Source organism: Vidua macroura, chromosome 17 (genome assembly GCF_024509145.1).
Source record: "Vidua macroura isolate BioBank_ID:100142 chromosome 17, ASM2450914v1, whole genome shotgun sequence".
NCBI lineage: Eukaryota > Metazoa > Chordata > Aves > Passeriformes > Viduidae > Vidua > Vidua macroura.
The window spans coordinates 1313351-1340122 of record NC_071587.1 but is presented as its reverse complement, the minus strand read 5'-3'; the positions used below and the strand labels follow the sequence as shown (position 1 = coordinate 1340122).

Below are 26772 nucleotides of genomic sequence, written 5' to 3'. Positions count from 1 at the left end.
TTAAACTTTTACTACTGAGACAGCAGTGTATTTTAAGATTTCTTTCGAGTATCTTGCTTCTGGAATTTTAACCTTCTGTTAAAGATATTTTGCTTTATGTCAGTTGAAGGTAGTTTTAAATGGAACTAAAATGCACTTGCAAACTGAAGTTGTGTCATCACACTTGAATGACTGCTTTTGTGCAGAAACTGATTACAGCTTCATTTGTTTAATTCATCATTAAATATTCATTTGAAGATTCTGAAGTTTACATTGGAGGGGACTTAATTTTTACCTCTGTCTTGAAAAAGGAAAACATGTCCAACTTTTTGACTGCAAAGATGGCTTTCCAGTGACTTGGTTTTGGCTTGAACTGAGCTAATAGGCTGTATGAATCTACAAAGAAGTGGCTTTTAAAACTGAGCATGGCTATTCAGCAAACTCTTACTTAGGAGCTTTCCCCAGTCTAAACTGCTGGGACTTGTCACAGCACCACTCATTTGATTAGAAGTAAAAAGCAAATTTAGTGTAATTTTGTCTAAAAATTGTACTAACTGCTGTTTTACTCGGGTCTTTTTGAGTCGGGTAGGATTTTTAAGAGATTTGTTAACATTTACCCTTGCTTAAACATGATCAAGGTGATTATGTGGCACAATTGCTTGTGGGCAATTGTGGTGTCTCCTCTTAAGGTCATATACTTCAAAAGGGAGCACTTTTTATCTCAGGGTGCACATCACCTCAGTTGTTCAGGTGACCATGAAGCTCTCAAAGTCTCTATGTTACTCTTGTGGACTGAACTGTACTTTCTGTGACAGATGTCAGCTTCTCTAATGCAGAAATTAATGAGGGAGGGCCAGTGCAGGTGGCCAGGAGTGTCTCCAATGTGGTTCTGACCATACCAAAAATTCTGCTTGCCTTCCTGCTTGATAGAGTGTATCTACCTGGAAGGTTGAGCTGATACATCTCTCAAAATTATTTTTTACCCTGTCATGATTTCTAATGCCACCTAATACCCATGGATTTCTATGTAGCGCAGTCTTACTCTGCTGCCTAGTAACTCCCTTTTTCTTTTTTTTTAGCTTCTCCTCTAGTCAATGTTAACCTGCTTATATTGGAGACCTTTTTGCGATTATGGTTCCCAGTCTGTGCTCCAGTTTTATCTCTGGTTTTGTGGGCTTGCTGCCTGGGCTGTACATAGGCAGTGACTGATTTGGTTGTTCCTCTGGGTGGTGAGCTGTCCACTGAGAATATCTGTAGTAAATGTACATTTTACAGGGTATGGGGGAGCTTTTGTTAGGTATTTAACGTGAAGGTTTTTTGTGTGTGTTTGCAATTTAGCAAGCATCTTGCCTTGTAATACCATTTGTTTGGCAGTTTAAGTTACTTCTGTTGATGCATTTATCACATTCAACACTGTTTTATTTCAGCTGTTGCTGATATTCAGTATCAAGAGATAATACTGATCTCTCTTAAGAGAGAATTATCATTATTAATAGCTTGACTTAGGCAAGTTTTCTATCGGAACCTTTTCCTTGATTCCTTCAAAATGTATTTTTGCACAACTGTAATAATACATGTTGAAGTTAAAAACAAGACCACTGGGAAGCTGATTGCCTTTTTCTGCATTTTACTGTCTGCAAAGAGCTACAGTCAGACTGTAACTTCTGTCATAACCATGGTTAGACTAGACAGTGTGATACCCTGCTAAAAATACACCTTTCTCAGCCTCATCTGTAACTGCCTGTTGTGGATGTCTTTTGGTGGAAGTTGGGGGTCTGAATTTTTTTACAGTTGGGCAGAGGTTTTTGGCTTCTTACTTCACAAGTTCTTCACTTCTTCATTGGTTATGTCTGCTGTTACAGGATCTTCTTTGGTTCTGTTGATAAGAACAAATAAGCTGTTACAGTACCTAGAGGTAATCAGAATTACTACCAGCAATGTCAACATTTCATTTTAACTCACTCATTACTGTCACTTCAGGTCAGAGGTCCAGCTTAAAGTACTGGTATGAAAAGGAGTGGTTAAGTAATGGTCACATGCATGGCTTAGCATTTTTGGAAGAAAATTACTCCCATCAGAATGCCAAGAAGATAGTGGCCACTCACCAGCTGCTTGGTGATGTACAGCGAGTGATCGAAGTCCTGCACGGGCTGCAGCTGAAGATGAGCATATTACAGTAAGCAGTATTTAAGTACCAGCCGGCACGTTCTCCTCGGGAATTTTAGACTGCAAGTATAAAAATAACCAGAAATTCAGACTTGAATTTGTACTCTGTGGATTTATAACATAGTTTGAATTGCTGATGTGATCTTGAGAAAGGACTTGGCTGTTTGAAAACTGTTTTAAGTGGGTTGAGTGTAAATGGACAATGTGTATAGAAAGGGTTAAACTAATAAAACTATTGACAGTTTTTCCTGAATCACCCAAATTTTAAGTAAGAACAGGATAGACTTATAAGCCATGGCACCATTTTTGCAGCTTGCTTTCTCCATTCCAGAAAATCTGGTCATAGCTTGTCCAAGAGGAATCAGATATTTTTGTTTGGTACAGTATCTTGTTTTGGTGCAGTGGGAGAGTGTTTGCACTCTCAGCAACATGCAGCTCTTCATTTCTGAAAGTCATTTCAGCTATATCTTCAGAAAATAACAATTATTTACATAAAATATTTTTTTTCTATCAAGTTGACTTTTTTTTGTGTATTTTCCTATTTAAAGTCATCCTTGGGTTCTGATGACTGAAAAAAAATTAACTCAAATCCAGCAGTTTTAAATTTATTGAATTCCATAATTGTAATTTATTAGTTAATAAATTGCAAGGCAGCAGCTATTTGGAAAACAAAGTGATTTTGGCATTCTTTAGACCCTTTCCCCTAATCTGTGGTAATGCAGGAGGTCCACTGACATGGAATAATGCTTAAAGCAAGACAGGAGCCATTTTAACATAGGGTTTTGCTTTTCCATTATAGGATCCTTTAGTTAGATCTCTAAGTAATCTCTTTCTTTTTTGGAGACTGAAACAAATACTGTAAGGCCATTCCTTGGGCCTTTTTGTAAAGAGTGACATTTGAGTTTCAGGCTTTCCAGTTTTCAATTGAGATTTACATAGTACTGAGGTAGGGAGCACTGGGCGTATATGTGATGGGTGCTGCAGGTTTTGTTCCTTTTCTTTCCCATGCTGAAGCCAGTATGATGGCCTGGCTTACTTAAAGGTGAGGTGCAGTACTGTTTGGCTCATCTGGTTAAAAGCTTCAGCTGCTGTTTTCTTTATCACGATATAAATTAGAAGGGATTTGAAAAATTGCTGAATTAGAATTATTATATTGTTGATGCAGATCAACAGATAGAGAGAAGATGATTTCACAGGTGCCTGAAATTGTTAGGAGTTGCTCAGTGTTTCAGGGTGGTTGCTCAGTGTTTCAAGGAGGTGGCAAAGGACCCCAGGTGACCCTGGCAGTGCCATGGGAGGGTGAACCTTCAGCAGGCAGGAGTTAAAAGGTTATTCAAGTATTAGCATTTGAATTTTCATCCTTAGGTAACTGGTGCATCATTTTTCAGAAAAAAAAAAAATCTGTCTTTTGTAAAATTATACCTTGCTCTGTTTTGAGTGAAATACAGTTTCTTCAGGTGTAGCAGATGAGTGGAGCTCAAGCAGAAAGCTTTGGTAAATGAACACCTGGCTTTCACTTTTCCAGGTGAACAGCTAGAAAAGCTGGATCAGCTGAATAGAGCAAGTCCATCCACCTTTGCAAGGAAGCAGCGGGGGGCTTGAGGGCAGCCCCCCCTTCCTGTGCAGCTCAATGCAGCAGGTGCTTTAGATTCAGGATTTGCTCTGCTGTTTTCCTGCAGCCTGTAGCAGATGAGCTGCCAGCCCTTTGAAGATAGCAGAGTATTGTGCTTTACTCTCCTTTTACTGCTGTTTTGATGCCTTACAGAAGGAAGAACAGGGGTTACAATGCTCACTCTGAATCTTTCGTTTGTTATATCTGTAATAATCTGATATCTAAAGTTGTCCCTTCTGCTGGAATAAATAATGTATTAGTCAATTTGAAGACAATTAAAATAAGAATTTTTCTAAGAACAGATGAAGGGAACTGTGGCCACTATGGAATACCACTACAATGTACAGTGTTGGTGCACCATACCTTTACTAAAAATAGTCCAGTTAAAATTAATTTCTGCTGCTAATAAATTGAAAATATTGAAGCAAAATGTTCCGTGAAGGGCCAACATTGGTGAGAAGTTGTATGTGTCTGTTCGCAACTTATCCTTCAAGTTTTTTCTTAATCCAAACACTTGGCTTTTTTTTTTTTTTTTTTTTTTTGCTTAATTATTACTTAGTTTCTTTGTGCAAGAGGGTAGTTTGCTTAGTCTCTTTGGCATTTCAATAGGATGGTTTACTTTTTTATGTTTGAACAGAAATAAAGAACACCCTGACTTAAAGCTTTGGTGTCATCCATGGAAGCACATCACAGTGGATGAAAAAATCCATACAAAACACATCATTCACTTTGAGGAAAACTGTTGCAAAGAGGAGACAGCAAGTTACAGAACTTGGAATGGGACAGTTGAGAAACCCTCAACAATTCCTTCTGTGGAGGAATCTTACATTACAAGTGAACACTGTTACCAGAAGCCTCGGGCCTACTACCCTGCCATAGAGCAGAGGCTGGTTGTGGAAACAAGAGGTTCAGCCATGGATGATGGCGTAAACAGAATAAGGGAAAATGGGGATGATACCTTCTCAGAGAGGTTTGGCTGGAATCTGGACCAAGAAATATGCAAGATGGAAAATGAATCTAAACACAATTACTCTAAGGTATTTTTATTAAAATAGCCCTCTCTGGTAAAGAGCATGTGTTTTCTTGGCAACCTGCAAACCTCAGCCTTTTTTAATACTTTTTGGTCTGTTTGTGTTTATTTTTTTTTTTGTTAGACTGTTTAATTTAAGTTGCCAGTAACAAATAAATGATAAATGTGATCAACTCCTTCATTTTATATTATAATTAAAAAATCTAGGTTGACTTCTGGACCTCAAGTTGTTTGAAGAGTGTGGACCATGCATTATGGTCCACTGGTAGTTCATTGATGCTTACTTTTGTGTGTTAAGTGAAACATAACCACTAGCAGAGAGAACAGGCCAAGCATGTATGATACTACGAAATACACTGGTAGGCCAGCTTCTGATTATGTCCATCTTGTTTCCTTATTCTGTCTAATAGCTAAATTAATGTTAGGTTTTCCAGGCAGCATTTCAAGATTGAAAGGAAAAAAAGGTGTCAGCCCGAAGTGATTTTTTTTTTAAGACTGATTACCATGGAATAGTCCTGTATATTCTTCCTACTGGAGCACTTCAGGTTTAGCTTTTCAATGCTTGGTTCTCATTGTCAGCTCTGTCAGCCTAGTAGAGGCCTTTCTGCTCTCCAGTGTAAAAAATTTGCTTCTATTAATACCAATTCCTATGAAATGTGGGCGGAGAAATACTGAAAACCCTCTGGGAAATGAAACTCCTCTGGGAGTGAAGCCCTCTGCTCTAGGGGAGCCTGGCTAGGGGAGCTGTGGGTGTTCACCTAGAGAAGGATCCAGGTAGACCTGAGAGCCCCTTCCAGTGCCTAAAGGGCTCCTGGAGAACCAGACTTGGGACAAGGGATGGAGGACAGGACAAGAGGGAATGGCCTTAAGATGACAGAGTCTAGATTTTAAATGGGGTATTGGGAAGAAATTCTTCCTGTGAGGGTGGTGAGGCCCTGGCACAGGGTGCCCAGAGAAGCTGGGGCTGCCCCTGGATCCCTGGAAGTGTCCACGGCCAGCTTGGACGGGGCTTGGAGCAACTTGGGATAGTGGAAGGTGTCCCTGCCCATGGCAGGTGTTGGAACTAGATGACCTTTAAAGGCCTCTTCCAACCCAAACTATTGTACAATTGTATGATTCCATTAAATACCAGCGCCCTTTTTTTAGATTAAAGGTTAGGATAGCTCTTATTTCATCCATACGTAAGTTGTAATTTGCTACTTTTAACTTCTCTATCAGTCTGTTGAGATTGTGCAATGTTTCCTAGAAAGGCAAATATTTTAGTTCTTCAGTCTTAAAGAGTGTTTTTTTAAAGGGCTGTATTTCAGCAGAAGGTTGAGAAAAGTAGTGGAGGAGAATGAGCACTGCTGATGTTGTAGTCAAGTTTTGTAAGGAGTGGTAATGCTTGTTTGGAGATGGTTCAGCAAAAGTTTTAGTAGAATTTAGATTAGATTCCTTAAGGAAAAATCCCTTTTCACTCCTGAATTGTTTGCTCTTTAGTTGGTAATTGTCAGGTGAAAAACAGCTTCAGCATTCCCTGAGACGCACAGATGCAGTTCAGATCAGTCAGGATCTTCCAGATGAAAAGTGGCAGGGAGATAACTACACATGTGTATGTTACCTTCAGAAAACCAGATGCTTGTGAAGTACAAATAGTTTTTAGCAAAATACCCATAAAAATATGTTTGTATTTAGATCTTCTTACCTAAACCAGGTTAGTGTCTGTATATGGTCTGTGTCTCACTCACTGGTCTGTGATGAGCTCAGCGATTACAGGGGACTGGGAGGACTCAGGCAGTTCGGCTCTCCAATTCTCTTTCACTGTAACAAGCATTTAATGTGTGTGTTTCTGCTAGGTGAGAGAGTCTGTTTCTAAGAAGGTCTCTCCAGAGGAAGCTATTGAAATGAAATTGCTGGAAAAAGATAAAGAAGGAGTAGTGAACTCACAGCTGCAGTGGCAGCTTAATCTTTTAGCTCACGTGGAATCTCTTCAAGATGAAGTCATACACAGAATGGATTTCATTGAGAAGGAGCTAGATGGTAAGTAGTGTTATTCTAGTTTAAAAACTTTCTTTTTTTTTTACTGAACTACCTGTTCAAAACACGTTAACCAGAATTTTACTTCCTCAGGTGTACAAAGAGATTAATGTTTCATTATCACATTTTCTAAATAGAAAACAGACATGCTGCTGATGTAGGAGGTGGATTTTAAAACAAAGAACAGAATTTCACAGAACAAGTTCTAGTTAGGTCATCTCTAAATAGTTGTATCAGATGTTGTACTGGAACATCTTTGTGTCTTTTTGGGATTAGGTTTGTGTCATTCTCCAAAACTCTTCTGTGTGTCTGCATTTCTCTGTTCTTCAGGGCCTTGCTGGCTATGTTAGCCCATTCTGAGTGGCCTCTTCAGTGCACAAGGCTCTTATCCTTTCCTCTCTCTTCCAAATTCTTCACTTAAATGTTTTTTCAGATTTTCGTAGTAATGGGAAACTTACAAACCCTTTGTGTTGCATAAAGTGATTCAAGATAGTCTTCTTTACATTGTTAAGTCTGACCATTGGTTGTGTAGTGGTTATAACAGCAGCTTTACTTCCAGGGGAATCCAACTTCTGCCCAAGTAAGAGCCCTCTCTTTGTAAGTAAGGTACTGAAAAGTTGGACACTAAAGGGCTGTTTCAGGTAAAGAAGATCAGTCAGGGCTGTATTGCCTAAAGAAGCTCTGGTTCCAAAAAGTTAGACTCTTTGTACCTGCTGCTGAGCAGGGGTCTGTGCAGTGTGTTGCTGCTTTGAGCAGGAACTTTCTTACTCCAAGGTGGGATGTGTCAGAACCAGTGATGCTGCTGGTTCTGCAGCAGCATGGGTAAAATTTACCTGTTGATCTGGTTGGTGGCAGTGGTTGCTCTTGGTAGAGGTATTTATTTTGTCTTCAAGGTTTCAGTTTCCATCTGCAATACTGTCAACATCCCCAGAACTCATCATAGTCCAACCTGACCACCTTCCTAGTGAGCGTGTTACATTGTCACTTGACTTGTCTTCTGCTCAGTGGGATTTCTTGTTTCCCACTGAGAAGCTTTTTAAAGCAGGAGTTTATTTTCCTTGTGGAGCACTCTGCTGATTCGAGCTTTAGATCTTCATCCCTGTTTTGTGTTACCCAGTTCTGTCTTGGTCAGTTGTGTTCTGTATTGATGACAGATTTCTTTGGTTATGATAATCCCATTTTTGATGGTGTAAACTCCTGTACCACAGCGTCTTTGCCCTGAAATTGACACAGGTCAGAAGAAATTTAGCATGAGGTTTCACAATGTCTGGTCCAGGGTTTTCCTTCTCTGCTTTTTCCTAGGAGCAGCAACTTCTCCCCCCATCCCCATGTGAATTATTTGGTTATATATGAAAAGTTACTTGCAAAGATTGGTGTGAGGTGTTCAGTTTTATGATTTCTCAAATAACAATAAGAATATTGCCCACTGCCTTCTCAAGATTTACAAAAGATTTAAAGAATTCTTATTTTGTGACTTCAGATGAGCTGTTTGCTGAGAACTGCAGTAGTGACAGATTTTGTTTCCTTTGCAGTTCTGGAGAGTTGGCTGGATTACACAGGAGAGCTGCAACCCCCAGAACCACTGGCCCGACTCCCCCAGCTCAAACATTGCATAAAGCAGCTGATAACAGACTTGGGCAAAGTGCAGCAGATCGCGCTGTGCTGCTCCACATGAGGCTGGACAGCTCTGGGCTGTGACTGCAAAGCTGGAGTGTCTGATGGGAGCACATCTGAATCTGTACTTTAAACTAGCATGCTGGTTGCATGGGATGCAGATTGACTTCAGGGACTTGTGAAGAAGTGTTCAAAAAAGAGCAAAAGGTTATTTCAGGTCTATTAGACAATTATAATGCTGTGGAAAAGGTCATACTCTTGTCTCCAGAAGTTGCCTGTTGGTTGATAAGTTACACTGAAATTTTCACTCCCTACAAGTTGCTTATCAAAACGGTAGACTTTTTCATGCTTAAATTGACTAAAAATTGTGCCACTGAAGAACAGAGTTCTAAGAGCCAAAAAAATTTGGTTGACAGGGGTTGTAAATAACTTTGCATAGTTTAAGTGACTCATGTCATGTTTTATTTCTTCTGGTTTATGCATACTAGCACTCAGTATTTAATCATTAGGAGATGTTATAACAGTTTCAGACTTAGTAAGTATGAATGTCCAGCTCTTGACTCTAAGTGTTATGTGGAGGTTTTCAAGTAACAGTGGCCTGACCCACACTTCTGTTACAGTAAATAATGTAGCAGGAGGTCACAGGTGGATTGCACTTATTTTCAGAATAAATGATTGTTTTCCATATTTATCCTCTCACTGTCACATGACTTGGTACTGGGGAAGCCCATGAAGGTGGTGTTTATGTGTATTCTTGAGCTCTTAAATCTGCCTATCCTGTGCCTCCTGCAGCAGTTGCTGGGGGGATCCCTTCATTGCAGCCGTATGGAATGCCGCCGGGAAAGGACTGGAGCCACGCTCTGAGTTCAGACTGCAGCATGGTCTGTCATGGATGTGATACATTTTCTACCCATTTGTTAATAATTGCCATTCCGGTTATGTTTGGAAATCTAGATGTTTTTCAATACTCTGGATGTGTTCATTGTAAAGACATGCTATGAATGTGTGGTTTTGGGAATCAGTTTTTGTGTAAATAAAGCCTCAAGATCTATGCATGAGGTGCTGTCCTTGCAGACAGTGAGTGGGTTATTATCTTAAATGTTCACAAAGTCCCTTTTTATACCTTAAGTTTTAATTTTCAGTTCATATTTCCTTTGTGATAGAGGTGACAAGGCTGCTGATGTTCAGTCAGGTTATAAAGAACCTTTGGAATGTAGTGAGCATTTGAGAGGTTCAGAGTCTTTCAGCTGCAGATCACCACTCCTGAAATAATGGCTGTAAGTTCAGTTTTCCTTCACAGACGCTGCTGAGTTCAGTTCCCTGTGGAACACAGTGAGCTGGTTTTGCAGTGAGAGGGTATCCTTAAAAAACTGGATTTGTTACCCTTATTTTATTGTGTGCAGTGGTACTACCAAAAGGTAACATTCAAACAAGAGTTGTAATGGAAAGGCCCATATCTGTACAAATTACTAATTTTGAATATATATTTGCAATGTTTTTATTCTGCAAAGAATAATGGAAATTTGAAATACCCAGTAGTATTGTAGGAGTTACAGTCTCTACATGGTGAATATTTTATTTCCTTCAGAAAACAAAATAATTAGGCTGCTCTAGGTGGTAACTAAGACTTTTATGCCAAGATTCAGTTCAGGCAATAATTTGTCTCCCAGTTTTATATTACTATGTTGGTATGTAGTGAATACAACGTATTCAACAGAGCAGAAAAACAAACTTTCATTTCTGTAACACAATTGGAATAAAGTTTACATGGTATTTTAAGGATCACTGGGCTCTCTGAAGATGAGACCAATGCTTACACCTTGGCTCATTCCTGTCAGGTACCTGAGCTCATGTAGTTCTGGAGGAGGTGGTGGTGACCAGACAACCAGAACAGCATCAGAGGAGCCTCCCAGGCAGCTGGTGATTTTCAGGTGAAATAGACCAGAAGAGGTGTTTGTGGTTACAGTCTGTAAAGCAGGACACAGCTTTGTGGGAACAGCTTGGTTGTGCTCCCAGTCTGAGGGCATTCAAGCACTCAGTCTCTGAGCTGGCTTATTGCTCCAAAGGGGGATTTCTTCTCAAGCAATGGCTTTTGTGTGCTCATTGTGTATTTTCACTTGTCAGTTTATTTTTGCTCAGGGCAGTATTGGAGGTTTGGAAGAAATGGCATTTCCCATGGGTACATCAAGTTGCAGACCCTGGAGACTTGCATCCCTTCACTAGTGCTGGGGAAGCCCTTGCAGATAAAGACTGAAAATATTTATTTAAAATACAGTAGTACTTCTCGTATTCAGGGAAGATTCTTCATTGTGCTCTGCCTGGATTCATTTCTGTCCCTTTTTTTGCAAGTTTCCTCATTGTTTTTTTTTAGTCTGGACCAACTGTTCAGGCTGACAGGTCACTTTTTTATTTCTTTAAATCACTGGTAAGTGAATGCAATGTGGAGCCTTGATGAACTGAGCAAACATTGCACTGTGGGTACACATGTGTTTGTTGATGCACTATTAGAACCAAGGGGGGCTGTACATAGAATTTTGTTTTGGAGCAATATTTGGAAAACTTGAAAACTTCTGTATCTTGGTGTTTGGAATAAATAAAAAATAGGTTTTTGTTGTTTAAATTCTTAGTAAAGTCTTTGTTTCAATTAATGATAAAGTAATTTTGGAATTTTTTCCTTCACATCACTTTGAAATGCAAGTACTGTAGTTTGTCAGGTATATATATCTCTTAACCGTTGCAAAAGTCTGGAAATTACTATTTCCCAGATCTATGTTATATAAATATCCTTAATAGTGTGTTGGATATTGTTTAATGAGGAGCTCATACATTTTGTTCCCAAATTCTAATGTATAATACTAATATGTATTATATTAGTACCAATATATGTAATATATTAGTACCTAGTATGTGTGATCTGACCCTAATTTTTGTTCTATTTGGATGAGCAGCCTGTCAGGGGCAGCCACAGCGGCTCAAGGCAGAGGACACACAGCATCAGCGATGGTGTGAAGAAAGGAGCTCTGGGTGCAGTTGAACAATCCACACAGAGAAAATGCATGGGAAGAGGAGGAAGCTGGGGAGGGCTGGAGCAGCCCAGGTGTGCCTGAAGGCAGCGGCAGGCATTGATGAACCTTCAGGTTCCATCTCTTCCCTCTCAGTTTCTCCAGTGGGAGGAAAGCGGATGTATTCCCTTGACCTAGCAAATTTTGCGTTCTAACTTCATTCTCAAAAAAAAAAAAATTAAAAAGGATTCTTGTGAACGTGGATTTTAAGGCTGGAGTGTGCATCACTGCTGGAGCCTGGCTGTTTTAAGCCTGGAGAGACTTGAGCCATTGATGGCAGATCTCAGTGTGTCTCACTGCACAGTGTCATCATAATTCAGTGGGATGTGTGCTGTGGCTTGTCATGTTTTGATGTGCCCTCTTGATTTATTTACTTGCCTGATGAGAAGATTTCTGTAGATGCAGACTCAGAGAAGGAGGCAGCTCTCAGTCAACAGTGGGCTTTCATGTGGGCAGTCACCATATTCTCACTGTTATTTGACCAAAACATCATCTGTAATTATAGGATCTGCTGTTGATCATTGTCCAGCCCATGTGTCATGTTCATGCCCATTCTGATGGCCCATGCACCATCCATGCTGCAGCTGCCTGCTGTTCCATCCAGCTGTGGGAGTGCTTGTGGGTGGTCCTTGCTCTGATTTCCCAGTGGGGTTCTGGTGCACTGCAGGCCATTGCAGTTGTTCAGCAGTGTTTCACAGCTTTATGCTAATCCTTCTGGTTACACAGCAGTTCTTGTGAAGGGAAAAAACTCTGTACAGCTCTCGTCTGGGTAATACCAGCTGCAAGTAACCCAGAACGAGGTCGTTGAAACAGTTCAACAGTAAATACCACTTTGTTTTCCTTTTACAGCATACAAGCAGACAGAAAAACTGAGAACAAACCAGCAAAACTGGGATTCATCCTGTCCTGCTGTGGAGTTTTCCTACTGGTGGTGCTTGTGTGCCATTGGGGTGTTTGAAAGGAGAGGCTGGAAGGGGCCATGGAGTGTTGCAGTGCTCCACACCCAATTCTGAGGGGCTGCGTGGGCTTGGGAGTGGAAACTCTGTTCCTTCAGGGCTTCCAGACTGGTGACTTGGTGAGTAAGTCATGGAGCTTGATACAGACGAAGGACCAGCTCCTGAACAGATGGTTTCTGTGCCCTTGAGGTGAGGGTTGGGTGGATGCTGCTCTGAGAATGGGCTCCGGGCACAGCCATGTCCTTTGCACAGAGGCTCTGAGCTGATGAAGACACTTTGCCTGCTTTGCATCTCCTTGAAATCCCTTTGATCCCAGCAAATGCTGCTGCAGGGAAAAATGCTAAGCTCCAACTATCAAGACTCATTGAAGGCCGACTGGGTGGTGAGATTTTCACCTTCTCATCCCTCCCTCCTTTTCTTTTTTCTCTTACACATGTCCTTGGGTGATATTTTAGTGTTTTTTTGTTGCTGGAAATGATGTAACTTCCACAATTTTCGAAGAAACTTTAGTCATGTGTTTGTTTGCCTTTGCCAAAGGGGAAGGGGGGGTCAGGGGGATGGAATTGAGGTTTTTCTTCAAAAGACTGTACTCATCGAGGGTTTGAATTTCACTCAGTGAGGCCTGATAGGCTTCAATCAACAAAAATAACATCTACAGGTTGGGAGTAGCAAGAAGATTCAGAGAAGATAAACAGACATTAACAAATATGCCCTCGTTAGGTTGGAGTCATCTGATCTGGAAAAAGATTGATAAGCGAATGTTATATGTGTATATGATAATTCTTGCAAATAAAATTGTCGTATATTTTATAGTCATGTGCTGTTAAGGTATACTCTTATAAGTTTTAAAATGCACAAGCCAGTGACAGGGATTGCAACACAATGTCGAAACCACCTGGACAAGGGAGGGAGAACTTCATTTACAATCAAATGAATGTGGCCGGCCCGGAGATGGATCGTCCATCAAGGCGGTCTGAGGAACACCGGGACGAAGAATACGCGATAAATATCTGAGATTGAGATAGCCGGAGCCATCGGGGAGATACGTCTCAATGCCGAATTCCGGGAACGCGATCATGGGTGCTCATCACTCTCCGGACGTGTTTTGTTCAACTTGCCACAGAGAAAGAACTCCACCTGAATATGTGCAGTCCGAAAAGGAAGAAAAGGGACTCTGCCTTGGGCAAGAAAAGCTGTATAAAAATCGCTCGGGCAGGACAGTTGGTGTGAAGCATAGGGGACCCTCTGCTGTAGCGCTCAGACCTGTGTCTCACCCAGCACCGATACCCAGGCTCGGCACTGCCTTTTTTAGATAGTGGTTTTTTCGTTGTTATTCTCTAAATTTTTATTTGGACCAATTAATAATTTTTTTTAATTAATAAATTGGAGCCTTCATTTATAAAAGTGAACCAAAGAATGAGAACTAAATTAGCATTGAAGGTGAAGGGATCCAATAGGAGATCAAGTACTGTGAATTGCATAACGTAGAACCCAATGAATGAGAATTTCTTCGGGTTTTGAATGTATAAATATGTGAAAAGTCTGGCAAATAACTAGGTGAGCTGGAATGATTTCTAATGCACATCCTGTCTGGAATAAAGTAATGCCTGATTCTCTAACACTTGAAAGATGGTATTGGAGAGTTTCTTTTATTCCTGTTTCGGTGACAATTTTGCAATGCTTTCATTGTTATATTACTATAGATAATAATAATCAAAACTACTAAATACCTGCTTTCCTTTGCAACCAAATTGTTCAAAAATAAACCCTGTGTACATGTATTTATACACATTGAGCATTTCAGTATCATTTCACTCTAATCCACCCCAAGGGATCTGTTAACAAGAATCTGGGTTACTCTCATCTCCAGGGATGAGTTTGTAAGATGAAGCACTTGTCACTCCAGAGGAAGTGGTGACACAGCTCTTGGGGAGGTCACAATTGCAAGGTACCCTGAACACTGGGGAGCAGCTGGGAAGCTCCTCTCCCCTTGTGAGGGTCCTGGGCACCACTGGGGAAGACCTGCTGTGTCTTCACAGCTGCCCATGCTGGAGTGGCTGGGGTAGCTGGTGGGTCCTCCCCTGCCCTAGCATTTGTGGGTCTTGCTGGGGCTTGTTGTGTCACTTCAGAGCCTTCAGCGTCCCTGTCCTGCACTGCCTGGGAGAGTAGCCCCATGGTCAGCATTCTTGCTCTGCTCTCCTCTGGCTGGCAGAGCGCTGCTACTCTTGGGAACTGTTGGACTCACTCTGTGCTTCAGCTGTCAAAATCTGCTGTGTCCGTGGTGTTCAGAGGCTGCAGCATTCAGCCATAAGAGGCAGGGAATGGGCCTGGCAGTGCCCTGGGAAGACATTTCCCAGCATGAGTGGCATGTGCCCAGGACAATGATATTTTTGGGACAGGGAAGTTGGAGGGCTCAGAGGCTGCTGGCAAGGGGGAAGGATTTGAAAAGCCTTTACAACCACATCTGTCCCATTTTACGTGGCTCCAGGTTACAAATGGCAGAGCAGCAGGCTCTTGACTGTGGTCCTTTGTGTAAATGCATCCAACAACCTGAGTGGAGATTGGTGATGGAGGGAGGTTGAGCCACATTGGTTCACACAACGTGGGTCAATAGCAAAAATAAACTATGTGAAATTCCTCTGAGTTACCTTGGGGCCCCAAGTGTGACAACAGCAGGACCAGGCCTGGGACAAACCCCAGCCTGTTTTGTGCTGAGGCCACCTGGGCTGGAGACTGGGGCTGAGCAGGTCTGTAAAGCTCTGGGTGGGAAAGGAAACAAGAAAATTATGGTAGGTTGCAAGATTGAGCTCATCAGACAGGAAAATGAAGAAGGGATTGGAGCATGACCAAGTAGGATACCTGCAGCTTTTGGGTTAGGGGCAGGTCTTGCTGCACCGGCATCAGGGTGCAGAGAGGGAAGGAAGAGAGGGATGGTGCCAAGCAGCAAAATTGCTTCTGCGCCACCTCTAGCCACAGAGGAAGCTCCAGCTTTATGATAAGAACCTGTTGAAAGTAGAGGCTCAGAAGAGCGGCTGCTCTGAGGCCTTTCTGCTGCTGTTCAGGCCCCTCAGCCCTGCAGTGTATCTGGGGTCAGGGCTGTACCTGAGTATTTGCATTCTTCTTCTTTGAATAATCTATTCCTGGCACAGACCCATTTCTTTTCCCATTTTTCCTAGAACAGCAGTTGTGCATGTTAAATTACACATTTAAACCTATTGGGCTCATGAATTTACCTGAATACAGTTGGCTGAGGGCCACTGCCACTGGCCCATGGCTGCCTGCTCACTCCAGCTGGGGCCAAGGGCCATGGCAGGAGCAAATCCCCCCAGGTTGTGGCGGTGAAATTGGCCCCATGGACAAGTCACAACAGGTTCACCTCAGCTGTGAACAAGGTGCCTTTTAATTTATAACAGATGGTTATTGCTGCATATCCAGCAGGATCCTGTTTTACGGAATTTACAGTCTATGCGTCAAAAAGTTTAAAAATCAGCTGCTTTGGGCACAGTTAAAGGCTGGGAACTTCCCCCCTGGCTGCTGGTCCCAGCAGGCAGAATGGTGAGTTATGGGGGTGAAAGCACTCTGATGGTCCACAGCTGCTGCTCACAGGCCTGCAAAGACACCCACTTCCCTAAAACAGTTGTGCTTGAACCTGGGAGGTCTTGATAGGCTTGGGCTGTTCCTCCACCTGGGCCAGGATTTGGTTTGTTGAACATTTCTATCCTCTCTCTGCTGCTGTGGGAGTACAGATGCCAGGGGCCCCATTGCAGCCTGTGGGGCACACAGGGCTCTTTCCCTGTGCAGCCTCTGCCTACTGCCCCCTTGGGTGTTGGGTGAGGCTCAGGGTGCTCATGCATCCTGTCCCAAAGTGTCCAGTGAGGGAAAGACAGGCCTTCAGGCAGCTGCCTCCTCCAGCATCGCTGCCTCCCAGCATTGGTCTTGGCTGTCCCAAGTTTCAGTCAATGGGCCCCAGCATGAGCAAGAGACTGTGGCTGAAAATAGGAGAAGGCTGAGCTGGGGGATGGGTGTCCACCACAGAGCTCTGGTCAAGTGGGGACCCTGTCCTCAGCTGTTCTTCATCATGTGAGAAACAACCCTCACTTTAAAAAATTTAAAAGCTTTATTAAACCTTTACAAAAATTACAACAAAGGACTGAATAAGGAAAAATTTCAGTGCTGGGAGTCTCTGTAACTAGCAGCCACCTGCTCATCTACAAAATGGATGCTCTGCCTTTTATACCCTTAGCCCCTCCCAAAGTTTTGTCAGTCAAGTCCATCTCTGCCATCCATTGATGGAGATTACTTTCTTATATCTTGATTGGAGATCAGGTGTTGTTATGCTGCACCTCCTGGTCACAAGCCGACCCTCCCAAATGCCCTGACTACCAAGGCTATTACAAGGGTGTCCTAGATTGCAAGGCCATATGTATTCTATTTGCCATCTGTTAGAGGTGTGGCAGTTATCTTCTGTTAAGTGGGCAGTTTTCTTTCTCTGTTCCAAAAACCAATCCTTCCTCCGGGAGATATCTGCTGTTAATGGCCTATTTGAATGTCACTGCATGACTGATAAAAGTTAAAGCATTCCTAACTGGATATAATCTGGGTATTGGGGACATCAAAGGCAGCCTTCCCACAGGTTTCCAAGAGGAACAGCTTGGGGTTTTCCACTGGACCTTCAGAGGAAGACTACACCCTTCTACAGGATCACTGCTCCAACAGAACCACATCTGCCACTCCAGGAGGGCTGCAGCCACTCCAGTTTGGACTGCTACCAACACACAGGCCAAAGGGGTGTCAGGTTGTATTCTGACTCTGTCTGTGGCTTTTCTTTTGAATTACTGCATGTATTTTTGTGGTTGTGTTGGGTTTTGTTGTTGTTGTTTGGTTTTTTGTTTTTTTTTTTTTTTTTTTTTTTTTTTTCCTAATAAATTGTATTTCTGACTTGGAGTCTCTCACTAGTTTTGCTTTCAAACCAGAACAAAGGGGGAGGGGAGGAGGGGAAAGAGGTATATGGGAGAACATATTACAGTAACATCACTATACATCCACATAATATCTACCTCTTAACTGTCAGAGCTAACTATTACATTACTCATCTATAACAACCACTTTTCCTGTGGGGTCTGACTGGAGGGTGTCAGTCTCTGAGAGAATCAGGTAAGAGCTGATGGCTTCCCTCACGCCGTGGCTGATGTGAGAGTCCGCTGCCGGTGGGGATGTGGTCTCCGAGAACAGGAGGGAGATGCTTGAGAATAGAAAGGGCAGTCAGCAGCCAGCCCACAGCCCCTCAAGGGTCAGGTGGGGGGAGGCCCAGCCCCTGTCCCAGCTGCCCTCACCTCTCAATCTTGTTCCAGTGGAGTGATGCCTTCCTGAGGACAGCGAGTACTATGGGGGCTGGGCCCCCCTTGGCCCTTCCATGGGCAAGGCTCTCAGACGGGGCAGCAGAGGCCCTCACTGAACTCTGGGCAGGGAGCCAACAGCATCAAGAGGGTACAGCCCTGCCCCTCAACCTGGGCACACCTGAGCAGGGGAGGGACCACCTGCCACCTTTTCCCCCTCTCTCCTTTCAGTGCATGAGACATTGCCCCACACACTGGTCAGGGTGCTGGGGGGCTGGCAGGGCATTACCAGAGTAGTGGTCCACCAAGTTGTGCAGGCTGGGGAAGGTGAGCCAGGGTGAGATGTAAAGCCATCCATTACACAGCCGGTGGATGTGGTAGTGAGTCACTGGCAGAGCACTTGCCACAGCGCACCAACAGGGAATAGCAGCCTGGCAGGCAGAGGGCAAAGGGCATTTGGTGGGCTGTCCCAGGACCCTGTCCTGCTCAGCCCCACTGCCTGATGCACTCTGACACACTACAGGGATTCAACCATCCTACAGAGGTGGCAGCAACCAGCCACCTTTCTCCCCATGGGCCTTGTGGCTGCAAGCACCCCTGTGCCAGCCCCATGCCATGAGCACCTTCAGAACAATGTAGGTGATAGGGAATGGCTGGGGCATCAGGTGGCACTGGTGCCACCGGCCACCTGCATAGTGGCACCTGGCAGAATCTCCTCACAGGGTGTGATGGGGCCCTGTTTCTTTTTGTGGGCTGAGTCTTGTCACTTCTCTGTGTAACCCAAAGCTGCAGGAACCTGATGGTGGTTTGCTCTTTTGAGGCCCCATGGAAGGGGCTCAGCACAGACTGGGGATCAGCAACACCCGGAAGCAGCCCTGTAGCCTGTGCTGCTGTAAACCTGTTGTTGTTTCCATTCTGGATGTTTCTAGTTGCACTTTGGCAGAGGCCAGCTCTCCAGTGCCCTTGGACAGCCTTCTGCCAGGGGCCACAGGGCCGCCAACCACATTATTCTGGTGCCCTGTCCTCTCCCTGCCCTGGGGACAAGTTCGCTGTACACAGCAGGAGACACTCAGACTGCCAAACCCCCAGGGGTGCAGGTTGTGCCAAGAGAAACACCAAGAGCACACAGCATAACAATGGAACTCAGTTATAGCTTTATTCAATAACCGGTACAAAGTTCCCCTCAGGCAGAGCCTCCCAGTCCCATTCCCTACCTGAAATGGAGCAGAACGTGAGCATGACCCTGGGAGGAGTTAGTTCCCATTGGGTCAGGGCTGCTCAGCAGTGAGGAAAGGAGGTTTTGCTTATCAATTGAGACTTGCAGCAGCCTGACCACTCATCCCTTTTCTCCCATAAACACCAGACCCTGGCAGCAGCATCTGCTGTCCACCCTTGGTGACCCAGCCAGGTCTAAAAAGGTAGCACAGTTGTGAATTCCACAAAGACAGCAAAATGTGTGATTGCTGGCTGCCACACTTACTGGTGCTCCCTGCCCCCATATAACTGCATCCTGTGCAGATCCTGCCTGCGGCAGTGGCAGTTGGACACAAAGATGACAGAGCAGGAGATTCTGGGATCTCCACCTGGCAAGAGGCACTGCTTCCCATTTCACAACCTGCTCAATATTAAAGATTCACCTGTGGCAGGGGAGAACAGCGATACTATGTGTCACTGCATCTCGCTCTTCTGCTGGGTCAGCAGAGGGTTGCAGAAGTGGTCTAGAGCCAGGGCTGCTGGAGTTTAATCCCTTGTACTAGGTTAATAGTGCACCTTGTTAGTGTAGTTTACTGGTTAATTGCTTTGCTTTTTCAGGAGGCTCAGGTAAAAAATCACTCTGCTCCTTCTTAACACACATACACAGGTAAGACCAAGACAGTATTCCTGACCATTTGTTATTCTCAGGCTGCATGGCATGTGAAAAAGCCCTGGGGACACACAGATCTTCCAGTGGGTTCTGCGTCCCAGGTACAGCTCCACACTGCATTTCCTGCTCCAGTGCCTGGAGTGCCACATCCTCGTGGTCTTACTTTCCCATGTCCCACCAATGACATACCAACTGCATCACAAGGGTCCTTTAGCAGAAGCACAACTAGAAAGCAATTCTAAACCTCACAAAGCCACAGAAATCATATTTAAATGAAGAGGGGAGACAACGGCTGTCATCTGGATTGATACACAGCACAGACAGGAGATGGCATCAGCATGTACAGTAATGGGACTTACTAAGACTGTGGAATGTCAACGAGTTTTAAAGAGACTCTGATGCCAAGGGGATACAGAAATGATCAAAGTAATGTCAAGTACAGACCACCAAGGAGGTGGCTGCTCGGATGGGCATGCACAGGTTAGAGAGAACAGTTAATGCCATGTCAGATGAAATGCTAAATTCTGAGTGGGTTCAGTGGGGTGAGTGGAGCTGTCTGAATCCAGAAGAGGGGCTCCTGCCTAACAGGATACTTCCATGGTTTGAGGTGCAGCCTGGAGGTCAATTCCTTCTGGGGTTCCAGCACTCCCTTCCCCGTGGGTGCTGGCATGAGACCGGCTGCGGCTGCTCTCGCCAGAGCCCACACTGGAGGAGGAGTGGCTACGGGAACGCATCAACCGGGTCATGCTGGCTGCTGGCACTGCAAGAGAGAACAAATGTGGGACTCAGACAAGGAGGCAGCTCCTGGAGCCAAGACCACAGTCACTCAGGTATGTGTCACTGGGTAAGCACAGAAAGAGCTGTACCCTTCACTGAGCTGTACTCACTCTTCACTGCCAAAATTAAGTCTCTGCATGTCTAAAGCAAGATGTTTAAGGCCCAATTTCAAAAGGTCCAAGGTGAGAAAATGCCAGCAGTGTAACTGATCCTCTGCAAGTGCAGCCACGGCCAGTGTCTGTGCAAACCAAGGCAGCTGTGGCATGGATGACCTTTTGAAAGTTAGTCTAGTCACTCTAGAAAACCACAGAGCTGAAGTCATGCAACAATCAACAAAATACAAATGGAAGGTGGAAACCCATAGCACGCATGGTACAATGATCAGCCCACCCACAGCAGGACATGCTGAGACAGAGCAAAGCACCCGGAGAACAATTCCATTCAGCACACAGACCGGGGCCAAGGTGGATGCACAATTGGAGGTACCTGACTCAGTGCTTAGGTGGCTGAGCTGCACATAAGGGACTGGAAACAACATGAGACAAGGAAAGGGATGAATACAGGAAAGAGCCCATTAGTTGCAGTGTGTGACTAGTGGCTGCACTATTCCTGGGACCTTCAGCTACCTTTCCTTCCGCTCCCAGCTTGTACACTGCACTGAAAGCTCCCAGGATTTGTAAGAACAGCTGCTAATAAGCATCTCAGGGAGATGCCAAGCTCACCCGAAAACCCATCAGGGCCAGATCTCTTCAATGCCTTTAGCAGAAAATCACACTGTACCTGGTGATACTAACTCCCCACTGCAGACCCCACACCTGCTCAACAGAAATATGGTTTCCCTGGGGTATACTGTGTGACTTCATATACAGGACAGAAATTCATGTCTTTGAGATGACAGCATCAGACTCCTGCTGCAAGTCTCCTTCAAGGCTGGTACCTTCCACCTGCAGTGTCAGCAGAAGTACATCCAGCTGTTTCAGCCCATGTACAGAAGGCACAAGAACAGCTGCTGGAGAACTGTTTTCTCTACTTCTAGCAGTGCCCAGCTGTGTTTTGCTTCTACCTTGTTCTCCCCAAAAGAACTGACCACACTCCACAGTGTCCCACAGTCTTGTCCATGAAAGCTAGGAAAACTATTCTGGGACCAGTTACTAATTCTGGAAGGAGAAAATTGGCTTGTCCTTCTCCAGTGCTGCATGTCCTATTGACAAGAGAGCTGACCCCCAAAGTGATGCTAAAGTGCTGCTCCCCCTTGTGCTGACAACAGCACTTGCTGACTTTACTAACTCCAGGAGCACAAGAGACATGAATATTGAAACACTCTCAGTGAGGCTGAGGGACCCCTCCTCACACAGCATCTTCCTCTGCAGGATCAGGTTCCTTTGGCCAACATTGGAGAACATGACTGTCCTACATGTTTGTGTTACCTGCAGAGTCCTAAGGAAAAGGACAGGTTCTGCTAAGCCCTGACCATGATCTGGCAAAACTGTGAGGACACCACTGCAAGTGTCCCAGCTCTCGTGGTGGCCATGCTGAGTGGTCAGCCAGTCACACAAACCAACCCCTTCCCTAAGTCCAACTTTTGAAGGCTCATCATCTACAAAAGGGAACTCCTGACCCCAGTAGGCAAGAAAGAGCTGCTGTAGTGCACTGAGAAGTCCTTCTCCTGATGTTCCTGAGTAGTAAAGCCCTTCTTGGAGATAAAGAAGTAAAGAAGCCCTTCTCCTCCAATTCCTCAGGAACACCAAGGGCAGGGAGCTGAGCAGCTGTTAGTCTGACACAGGTGACAATGTCTTCTGCCTCCAAGCATGGTGAGGAAGCCATAGGGCAGGACATGCACTGGTGCAAAGCACAGCTCTCTCTGGGCTCCCTGGGTGCCTCAGAAGTCACCTAGGAACTTGTTCTGCCATTAGAGGGATTTGTTGTGGAGTATTGCTTAACCCTGGTGAGTCTGAGAGAAACAGGAACATCTGAGGAGAAAGGGGGGAGCCCTCATACCCAGACTAGTCATGGGGCTGCACTGCTACCTCCTACCCCTTTGGAGAAGGTATACACAGATTTGCTGTTCTTGGGAACACATTTTTCTAGATTGGCACAAAGACAGACTTAAAAGGTTTTACCAACACCAGCAACCAGAAAGGAGTCACCAACACATGTCAGGGAACAACACTAGCTTGCTAAGGCATGTCAGCACACTAGTTGATTTTCCAGCATGGATGGATCTCCTGGCAACCACACTAGCTCAGGGGTAGGAACACAGATGCCAGTGGGCTCAGATGGACCAGAAAGCTTGAGCTCCCTTCACAACAACCCTGTTCCAAACCACAGAATTGTGTTTGCCACTTACTGTAGCCCATTCCCTGCACAAAGTACTTGAAGGCTTCAGTCAGCTTGCCAGGCTGTGGAAACAGAGAGGGTGGCTTTAGTGCAAGCAGAACAAAGGGCTCTGTACCACTCAAATGCCATGGGAGAGTCGAGGTGTGTCTCACCTGAACCACCTGGGGTAAGCCCCCGCAGTCAGCCATCTGCAGCAGGAAACAAAAGGTAGGTTGAGCTGTCCTTCCTGCCCAGGAGGACAACCCCAAACTAAGCCAGTACCATCCACCCACCAGAGCTGAGAGCACCACACTGCAGTTTCCACCACCTTACCTCTACAACCAGAGCAAGGCCTTCAGGGACCTGCTGCTGAGGGAACCCTGCACCTTGGAGGCCACGTAACCAAGTGATCTCAGACCACACTGCAGAAGCCCAGCACCTTCCCAGCCACCTCTCCCTCAGCCACTCTGCCCAAACCTGTCACTTTGCACTTCCATACAGCCGCTGTCTGGCACATTGTGGGGCCACAGGTGAGGGTGGAAAGGACCAGTACAAAGCTAGGAAAAAGGATGTTGTTGCTGCAGAGAGCAGGGTGAAGGCAGGGCATCTCTGCTAATTCGCATGGGTCTTCCCTGCCAGTTGAAGGTGGCCATAAAGCAGGGACTGGGGGACTCCCTGACAACGCTTCCGTCTCAAGCCCTGGCTCCATGGAGGAGAGAGCACAGCCCTGAATGACTGTCCAAAAACTTCTCAAAGCCAAATGTATGGAAAGCAAAAATCTAAGTGGAGATGAGCAAAAATAGTGTCTTTATGCTGGCCAGAATGATTCTGGAGTGGCACTTGCCTTCAGAAGGGTAGTTTTGGTTGGGTCAAGACGTGAATTGCATTCAACCTAGGAAAAAAGAGAGGGACATGGTGTCACACAGAAAACTCAAAGACTTGAATGTAAAATGTAGAATAGCTCCACCAGAAGCAGTGGCTGTCTTCAGCAACGGTAGCTTCTCTGGAGCCAGGAAGGACCAAGCAAGAAAGCAGAGATCATGTAGGAAGTGAACAATGAATAAAAGATCTGGGGAGGAATGGCAGGTGTTCCATTTAAGGGACCTTGTGATGACAGGTCATGACTTCAACTGAAATCATCCTCTAATTTTGGGATACACTATAAAACTCTGGAGCACCTTCTGTGCTCTGACAGCAAGACTGGGAGGGAAGGAGACTTCTGTGCAATGCAGCATAAGTCCCCTGGCCAGACAAGGAGGCCATGACCACCTCTTCTCTGTAAGACTGCTGCAAAAGGAGAATAGGCAGTGGCTCTATAGGAAAAGCAACCTCAGCAGGGGAGGTTATTCTGGGCAGGGAACCTGGGCAGCCAGACAGGCACACTAATATGCAGAAGACCCTATCCTGTACTGTACTGTGGCCAGTAAGCAATGGGAATCCTCAAGGATAGTATTCTAGAAAAGTCAAAACTTGCAGACTTAATTTCAGACTTCCAGATCAAACAGACCAAAGCAACAGGCCATGGCCAGAAAATGTTCTCCATGCATGGCTCCTAGGTTCAAGTTACTGCTTCAGGAGACTCCTATACTCTTCCACAGTTTTAGACAGCTGGTTTTGTTCACAACCCCTTGGTCTCCCCACAATCCCTGGCTGACAGGGAGGAGCAACATCCACCACAACCACACTTCCCTGTGCCATGCCCCATTTATAGCTGTGCTGGGAGGGAAGTGGGTTATGGGTGTCTGCAGAGGTCAGAGCTCCTAAGTGCTGCCTTCCTGGTGATGCACTACCTAAGAGAGCTCTACCTGACTCCCCACCACAATAACTGGAGTCACACTCAGTTATTTTTAATCCCTAGGTAGCCCCAGTGTAACAGCAAAACAGCAGCAATTCAAGACTTGAACTAAACTGCAGGCAGCAGCTTGGCAGAGCTCAGGGAAGGATGCACGATCCCAAACAGGGTCCTTTGCATCATGTGTTGAGCAGGGTGCTCATTCAGATTCTGCCATCCTCATCTTGGAGTTGCCCTGAGGGCCATTCAGGGCCCCTGAACCTTGGCTCTCCCATGAGTAGCTGGAGGACTGAAAAGAGCTAGGGACACAGAGCCACTGTCTGTAACTAATTCTGAGCAAGGTGAAAGCACTGCAGGGTTGCTAAGTGACTTGTAGGACTAATGTCACAAGAGGGAAGAGTTCATGGATACATACCACTGCTTCCACAGCAGGTGAGTTGTCACCAACAACAAGCAAGGCAGGGCACCTGGTCAAAAGCCAAAACAGAGGTGTTACTCCAATTGCATCAAAGGGGTTTCTGAGAAGGTTGAGCTCTGTGAACCAACACCCTCATGGAAAGGTTAAGAAAAAAAGGCTCAGCAAAATCCCTGACTGCCATCACCCTGGCATTTTGTTGTACCAAATCATTCTCCAGGACTTGCAGATGCACCCAGACTGTCCTCTCCATGCACACCAACTGGCACTGCTGTTGCACAGTTGTGCCTCTGACCCTGCCTCTGGAGAAATTCAATGTGTTCTTAATGAGAGGACTTCCAGACACCTCTGCCCCATTGCAGCTGACAGTCCTGTACCACAGCCTGGGACTGTCTTGGACAGTCTTCACAGTGCTTGAGCTTGGTGCAGTTCTTGCTGAGAAGCAACAACATCTTTTCTGCTGAAGAGACTGCAGAGTCAGCAACTGAGATAGGCTCATTCACACAACTTACTTGAGTGTTTTTGCAATCATTTCATTGACACCAACAACTGGTCTCTCAATTTCTAGATCTTTACGACTGAAAGATAAAACAGAACAATTCTCCATTAAATCTGCAGAGGAAACTGATTATCATGGGGGCACATAAAATTCAACCATGAGTGCTGGCTCCAGCACCCAGGCAACGTCGTGCATCATGCCCTGAGCAGGAGCCCCAGCAGTCATCCCCAGAAAACAGGATCCATCCTTTCATGGCATTGCTGTGTGCCCAGAGATGAGCTACTGAGGTGTGAGAGGGTCTGGGGCAGACACAAGGGCTAGGTTTGGCTCAGGGTAACAGCTGAAAACTAGGCTTAGGACAAAGGTTCCCCTGATACAATACCCAATAGGATAATACATATGGCAGCAAATCTACTGAGCAGGGAAGCTGTGGGAGCTGTCTGTCAGGCAAAAAGGTATCCAATACCTGTTGTATGAGGTGAGGAACAGCTGAAGGTTATCTTGGTTAATGTCCTGCGCAATATGAAGCCTGTATGTTTGGATCAAATCTAGATTTGCCTGCAATTCCTCCTGTACAAAAGCAGAAAAATTGAAGAACAGGAAACATAATTTTCACAAGTAAAGAAGCAATAGTCATAAAAATGCCAAAGCATTTAAACACGTCCATATACATCATTCCCTGTGAACAGTGACACAGAGGGCAGCAACTCCACACTGCATAAGGATCCCAGAGACATGAGGTGTTTATGTGATGTGCTGGTACCATGCTTTGGTAATGTGACTACACTTTTACAACTGGCAGTGCACAAGCTGCTGCCAGAGTACAGGCTGGATGGGATAAGTTAACTCCCAAGCCTCAGTAATGCTTACACAGATACAAATCACTCTGCATTTGGCAGGCCTTCCACTCACACTTAATGTTTAAGAAGCAAAGGATGTAATAATACTAATAAACGTAATAAAGTAAAAGAATACGTAAGCCATAAGACTGTGACCAGGGAAAAGTTCAACTCCAGCACCCAGTTCTAAGAAGAAACTACATTCTGAGAGAGCCAGAGAGAACAGGGAATGCAAGGAAGCACTACATACAATGAAGGGGCTTGACAGTGGGAAGAGAGCAGGATGTGCACAGGAGGAAGTGGTGCTGGAGAAGGAAGCATTCCTTTCAGTGCTGATGTGTTGTTGCAAGAAGACTCCAGGTCAGGGACTGATCTGCTGTGTGGCATATACAGTGTGCACGAGGCGCTATCCCTGTCATTGCCCAGTAAGCTTGCTGGTGGAGAGACAGCTAATCCCAAACAAAAGGCATTGCTGTATTCAAAGTTTTCAGGAGGGGCT

General features: G+C 45.0%; 3 protein-coding genes across 16 annotated transcripts in view; 1 reads left to right on the top strand and 2 right to left on the bottom strand.

The window, feature by feature from the left end:
- The window catches only part of PHF20 (PHD finger protein 20), a 75416-nt gene extending 61191 nt beyond the window's left edge, over positions 1-14225 (top strand). For 8 of the 12 annotated variants that reach the window (XM_053992976.1, XM_053992984.1, XM_053992983.1 and 5 more), the window contains 4 exons: positions 1960-2155; positions 4395-4794; positions 6623-6806; positions 12329-14225. In XM_053992976.1, coding sequence (XP_053848951.1) covers positions 1960-2155; positions 4395-4794; positions 6623-6806; positions 12329-12492 — 944 coding nt within the window. In that variant the 3' untranslated portion in view covers positions 12493-14225. Of the gene's footprint in view, positions 1-1959; positions 2156-4394; positions 4795-6622; positions 6807-8335; positions 11038-12328 lie in introns of those variants that run through there. The other 4 variants (XM_053992985.1, XM_053992981.1, XM_053992979.1 and 1 more) reach the window with 2 other exon arrangements.
- Positions 14226-17409: 3184 nt separating this feature from the next.
- SLA2 (Src like adaptor 2) lies at positions 17410-18345 on the bottom strand. The gene is given in 5 exon segments (XM_053993319.1): positions 17410-17677; positions 17769-17843; positions 17845-17893; positions 18061-18202; positions 18334-18345. Coding segments are annotated over 5 exon segments (435 nt in total). The 3' UTR covers positions 17410-17520.
- Positions 18346-18902: 557 nt separating this feature from the next.
- Positions 18903-26772, bottom strand: part of NDRG3 (NDRG family member 3) — a 58509-nt gene continuing 50639 nt past the window's right edge. The window contains exons 9-16 of one of the 3 annotated variants that reach the window (XM_053992989.1): positions 25901-26004; positions 25448-25513; positions 24936-24987; positions 23573-23620; positions 22902-22937; positions 22760-22811; positions 20899-20937; positions 18903-20395 (exon numbers count right to left, since the gene is read on the bottom strand). In XM_053992989.1, coding sequence (XP_053848964.1) covers positions 20217-20395; positions 20899-20937; positions 22760-22811; positions 22902-22937; positions 23573-23620; positions 24936-24987; positions 25448-25513; positions 25901-26004 — 576 coding nt within the window. In that variant the 3' untranslated portion in view covers positions 18903-20216. Of the gene's footprint in view, positions 20396-20898; positions 20938-22759; positions 22938-23572; positions 23621-24935; positions 24988-25447; positions 25514-25900; positions 26005-26772 lie in introns of all 3 variants that reach the window. The other 2 variants (XM_053992988.1, XM_053992990.1) reach the window with 2 other exon arrangements.